This window comes from Musa acuminata, chromosome BXJ2-6, assembly GCF_036884655.1.
Source record: "Musa acuminata AAA Group cultivar baxijiao chromosome BXJ2-6, Cavendish_Baxijiao_AAA, whole genome shotgun sequence".
NCBI classification, from domain to species: Eukaryota; Viridiplantae; Streptophyta; class Magnoliopsida; order Zingiberales; family Musaceae; genus Musa; species Musa acuminata.
Window position 1 is genome coordinate 34564481 of NC_088343.1, and position 5873 is coordinate 34570353.

General features: G+C 35.8%; 1 protein-coding gene across 2 annotated transcripts; it reads right to left on the bottom strand.

Annotated features, from left to right (window-relative positions):
- Window positions 1-888: 888 nt before the first annotated feature.
- Window positions 889-5015, bottom strand: LOC135585257 (zinc finger transcription factor YY1-like). Of its 2 annotated transcripts, XR_010487973.1 has the most exons (7): window positions 4643-5015; window positions 4427-4485; window positions 3708-3907; window positions 3105-3194; window positions 2798-2941; window positions 1222-1801; window positions 889-1042 (listed from the first exon to the last, which is right to left on the bottom strand). XR_010487973.1 is itself a non-coding variant. In XM_065113674.1 (6 exons), the coding sequence occupies exons 1-6, from the start codon at window positions 4705-4707 to the stop codon at window positions 1274-1276; spliced, it is 1086 nt and encodes a 361-aa protein (XP_064969746.1). In that variant the 5' UTR covers window positions 4708-5015; the 3' UTR covers window positions 1059-1273. The 2 variants fall into 2 exon arrangements, 1 of the variants encoding a protein (XP_064969746.1); XM_065113674.1 differs by lacking the exon at window positions 889-1042 and having other exon boundaries at window positions 1059-1801.
- Between the last annotated feature and the right edge of the window lie 858 nt (window positions 5016-5873).

Below are 5873 nucleotides of genomic sequence, written 5' to 3' on the forward strand. Positions count from 1 at the left end.
GACCAATTGCCATACAACTCAAAATAATTAAGCCTAAATTAATAATAATACATTAAATTTTATAAATTAATTTTAATTTTTTTTTCATTTCAGATGTGAAATTAAATTAAAGGTATTCTAATATCATCCATTCAAAGAATTAACATCTTTATCATTGTCTAAAGGTAACTTAGAATCATTCTGAGTATAATTCTTCATGCTCATTATTATATTGACTTTAATATCATTTATCAATATGATATGATAGTTATCCTTTGACTTCAAAATTTTATGACCACATGTCCAAACGTTCATCAAACCAAATCAATTCAAATTTCTTTTTGCCTTTGATTTATGAATAAACCGAGAGTGTTGTTACACACGAGTACTTCAAAATAGTGACCATCTTTCTTCCTCCCCGCAGCTTCTTTTCTTCGGGTTTCTCCAATATGATAAAACAATGAAGGATTCGTGGTACCACTTGTTTTGAGTGAGGGAAAGGGACTAAACTGCACGTGATTGTGCACGATTCACGGTATAGCTCATTTGGTGAATGTAGGAAAGTAATCCGTGGTCTTGTAGTCTTGTAGCGTGGTAACTATGCCGAGCACACGTGAAGCACGTGTGGAGGTGATTCGTGGTGCCGCTCGTCTGGCATACTGACTATCCTGAGACGTGTGAAGCACGTGTTTTCTAACATTTATGTTCTCTTTATTTATCCTTTTTTTAATCATAAAAATTCCTTATTCTATTTATTTTTTGTCAGCGGCCCAACCTCTTTGTCTGTCTGTCCTTTCGTCGATTCAGAATGAAACCAGCAAGAAAAATAAGATAAAACAAAATCTAATAAAAAATAAAATAATAAAAATAATTTGTAAAATACTTCTCATTTTCAATCTTATTATCATTTTTGGGCTACACTTTGCCTTCTTATCTTTTGACAAATTCTTGCAAAATGCCCAACAAAAATGATACATATACTGCCAGAACGAATAGAAACTGTTCAGGACGTTGCAGCGTCCTTCGTTGCTATATTAACCTTGTGCCTCGATTCCTTCCGACACTGTAGAGATATAAAATTGTTATCAAGACATATCTCAGCTTTATTATGATTATAAATGCATGTAATAACACTGATAATTGAATTTCTGGATCGATCAAAAAGTAGATCCAGCAACAAATAGGTATGGCTAATTAATCCCCGATACAAATTTAACTTTCTAGCAGAAGTTCCTTTCTTACCAGTAAGATAAAATCTATCTGCCCACCCAGCCAAGTATTGAATATATACACATCACTCTACAGCCTCCATCTCATCATCGTCGTTCATATCATGGTGACTCCATCCATCCGTCTTGATGTTGCCTCGATCTTCTTCTGTTTCTTGGCTATCTTCCTCGTACATCTCTTTGGTTTGCTTGTGATTCTTGACAGTCTTTGTATCCAGCAGTACCAAGTTTGGTCTTGTTCGTTTTGGAAGTTTGGCAGGAGGCATCAGCAGTGTCAGATTGGGTTTGCGTCTTTTAGAATTCTTGCCAATACCACCCTTTGTGGTGTACGCATCTTGATTACTAGGTTCATCAATGGTCTGGTCGATAGAAAGAGCAGATTTGCGATTTTCTACTGGATTGTGTCCAGGATGCTCCTTTCTCAAATGGAGGTTCAGTTTATACTCATGGATGTAGGCTTTCCCACAACCTTCATATGGACAAGCAAAACGACGCTCAGCAGAGGCAGAAACATAAGCAGTAGCAGCAGACTTAGTAGTCTTATGGGGCTTATCCGAGGCTGGCTTGCGCTTCACCATTTCCACTGTAGTAACCTATGGAGTAAGGAAATAACCAGAATTAGTTATATCCCATAAATCTATAATTAATTAGGCTGGACAAGCCAATCATAAAAGTTTGCACTTTTATGAAAGCATTTCTTATATCTTTGTTCTCCATTTCCATCTATATTTATTGTTGATCAACACCAATTTAAACCTTTTATTTGTTTTAGACCAAAAATAACAGGAGTATTTTCCTGACAATTAGACAAAAGAAGGAAAAAAAAGGCAGCATGAAAAAAAAGAAAGAAACGAAAACCAAATCACTCCAAATGTTATTTGAATCAGTGTCAAAAAAAAATAATGGAAAATATGATAGTTGAAAATTTTAACATAGGTTGCTGTAGTTGTTTTATGTATACCAAAAATAATGGAAAATATGATAAACCGCCTAAATGCTTTGGAAGAGGGATATGATATGAAATTTTAGTGAAGGTCAACGGGTAAACCTCTTTGAAAGAGTACATACTCCCATATTCAGTTGTAAGGAATCTGTTTCAGAGAAGATAACTAACCTAACTGAGGTGCAACTTGGATGAGATCGGAAGAACAATAGATGGACTTAGTGGAAACAACTTAATTTACAACTTAGTTGTTATGTCAAAGAATGGTCCATTTACAAAGTTTCTCCAAGATCTTAGTGGAGACTACTCCAAATTTTACAAACAATAATGTCATATATCAATAATTGATAAGAGATTCTTGATAATCTTTTTGTTTTGTTTTTTTTTTGTTTGTAGTTTGCATGTTCGTGAACAAAACACATTACGTAACAGCAATGCAAATCAATTAAAAGAATCAATTAATGGTGTCAGCCTTGCTAATCAAGATTGATGTGATCTTGCATAACAGCTCAGAAAAAGGTAGGTAATATGAGGAGGTTAGACATCTAGCAGGCGAATTCAGGGCTTGTTCACCAAACAAAGCAAGAAGCATGTTGCAAAAAACAGGTACTGATAATAAACTTTTAGGATACACAGGATGATATACCTTTTCATGGTGTGCCTTTAGGTGAGATTTTAACTTGCTTTCATGGGTGTATTTCTTCCCACATTCCGGGTAAGGACAAACATGATAGTTCTCCAGTGAATGTGTTTTCATATGCGACTTCAAGTTGAAATCCAATGAGAAGGCCTGCAGTTTCATACCTTTTCTTTAATCATTTTATTTTAAAAAGGTTACTCTAAAACAAAATTAACACAGTAATATCAGTATTACAATAATATAAAAATGATATGAAATTACAAAATAAAAGTACATATGTGATATGAACCAGATCATGGTAAACTACAATTACCTTACCACAGCCTTCATGTGGGCAAACAAACTGTCTTTCACCAGTATGTATCAGATAGTGCCTCTTCAACTTTGAACTGTCTACAAATTTCTGCAAAATTTAAGATTAATTTTTAGGAGGCTCAAGTAGCTACTTTTGTGCAGTTTCAGTCATCTTCAATCAAATAATCAATAAAATAGGACAACTACTGAATTAACCAAGACAATCACTGATATGTGGAACAGTGTTGATTATCTAGAGATGGCATCGCAGAAGTTTGTTTTTCACAATTCTCAAAGTAGGGTGCATATCTTCTTGCTTTAATAATTGGAGTGAGTGCACCTAACAATCTTAAACTGAAGGTATCAATCCTCAGCGATGAAACCACAAGAAAGAAACGAAGAAGAGAGACAATGTTGCTTGTAAAGTATGTGAAAAAAGAAAATGTGAACAGATACAATTGGAATGTCATAAATTCAGAACAAAGTTCCATCAAATATTCAACTGCACCTTGATTTTGGTGCCTTCTTCTTTCAATATGGGCTTTGACCAACATATACTATGGTACACAAAGTAGCAAAAAAACGAAAACAACCAAAAGAGGGAAAAAGGAGAACCAATTACCTTCCCACATCCCTCGTATTGACAAACATGTTGCCTCTCTCCATGAATGTGTGTATGTTTCTTTAAAGCTCCAAACTCGATGAAAGCTTTCCCACAACCTTCGTAGGTGCAGAGGTAGAGTGTCTCTGTTCTTGGTTCAGGTTTTTGCTCTTCAGCAACTGAATCCTTGGACTTGTCTTCCAGAGCTTTTAACATTCCCTCTAGTAACAAACAATGAAGGATCAATTATCTAATTGATATAATTATCATCAATGATTAAGTTATGCTTTACTGCTGAATTAGCAACTAACAATCATACAGATTCCTTGAGCATGTTCATATGGACTTCTACTTGATCAACAGGGGTTCAACATCTATACCTCGACAAAGTTAAAAAGAAGTCAAAATTGCGAATTTTTCCAATCAGGCACACTAATATCAGCAGTTGTGTGGTAGAAATTCCCAGAAAGTACGCATTGGTACAGGAAAAAAACTTACACACCACTTTATGCATAGTAAAAAAAGGACTCAACATCTACACCCTCAAAAGAATGAATTATCAAAAGAATTTAATAGAAATCATATTCACGAACTACACCCATCATGGTAATTAAACTTCTAACATGAACCACATCATAGCAATGAATCTCTTGCGCTGAAATATCTAAAACCTCCATTAGATGAAATAGAGATCATGCCAAACATGGAAAAGGCAAATGAAGTGAAAAATAGAACCATACCTGTGACCCACTTCAACAAGTGACACTTCCCACCTGTAGCAACCACATCCTGCGGAACCCTAAATCAAGCAACAAGAAAGGAACAACCTTTACCAAAACTTCCAAATGGATCGGATAAAATTAACCAAGCAGCGACTACAATTATCCACTTGCTATTACACCGCGTCATCAACTCGGAAACAATAACGCATTGCAAGATCAGAAAGAGAGAGGCACCATCGTTTGAACCACCGGACGGCAGTGGGGCGGCCTCTAGCGGAGGCGATGGAGCGCTTCTCCATCGCACGGCGATCTCCTTGTGGAGCCGATGGCAAGGGCGGATGGGAGGAAGGGGCCGGCTAGGGCTTGGATCGGAAGAGCAATAGGGGGAATAGGGGAGGCTGGATAAGACAACCGCTGAAGCGGATAGCAAATCCGAGTAGAGATGGGGTGTTATAAGAGACGGGGGCAAAGGGATAATAGCAAGAGGGAGAGGAGGAGATATATTGTGGAATTCAGCATACGGGGAAGGAAAGGTCGCCATGGTTCCGCTATCGCACCTCCTCCCGGTATGGTATGGTACCCGATTCCTGCTCCGACTCCTGATAAGGGACGTCGTTGGAGTATTTCTGAAACACCCGACTGCCTCCCTGATTATAATAACAGCAGATTATTATTATTATTATTATTATTATTATTATTATTATTATTATTATTATTATTATTATTATTGTTGATGATTAAAACCGGAAAGTTCAGTCACCTTTGGTGAGCTTTTACGTCAGCAAAATCTATGGGCCCGACTCCCCCTGATTCTCCAAAAACAACCATTAGCTGTTGCATCAGCAAAATCCAATCGGCCAAATTCCCCAAAATCTACCAGAACCAGATAACCTTTCGGTTACCTCAAAATTAGTTTAAAGTTATCAGCTATACAATTGTAACTCGAATGGTCCCTAATACCATGCATACGTAAAAGAGAGTAGTAAAATCTTTTTAAATAAAATTAATTACATTCATAGCATCCATTCGTATTTATATATTCTTTAGGTTTTCTATAACTCTTTTTAAACCATCCATTAATGTCAAACCTTCCCACCAAGCCAGAATATTATCATCGATAAATCAACAGCTAGAGAAGGGTAACCACACTCAAGAATATAATTAAAGGTTAAGGTTCATTTTAATCATGTGAGTTTAGTCGTAGACCTATATTCTAAAATAACCCCTATATTTTTAAAAACATAATATATAAACCCCTCGTTAAGTCTAAGTTAATAAATGATAAAATATGCTTGTGTAGCATACTAATTCATAATAAATTATTAATATAATAACACGTATAATTTAGGATTAAAGTTAATTTCAACCCTTGTGGTTTTGGTCGTATACCTCTTAAGTCTTTATGGTTTACTCGTATCTAAAATATCATCTATATTTTCAAAAACATAACATATAAGTTCCTCCC

What these genes read in the sequence shown, in the direction of transcription:
- LOC135585257 (XM_065113674.1), bottom strand. Translation starts at nt 4,707, where the DNA reads ATGGAGAAGCGCTCCATCGCCTCCGCTAGAGGCCGCCCCACTGCCGTC. An exon ending in GTCCGGTGGTTCAAACGATG is followed by an intron (nt 4,486 to 4,642) that starts GTGCCTCTCTCT and finishes TGCTTGATTTAG; the next exon opens with GGTTCCGCAGGATGTGGTTG. An exon ending in TAAAGGCACACCATGAAAAG is followed by an intron (nt 1,802 to 2,797) that starts GTATATCATCCT and finishes CTTACTCCATAG; the next exon opens with GTTACTACAGTGGAAATGGT.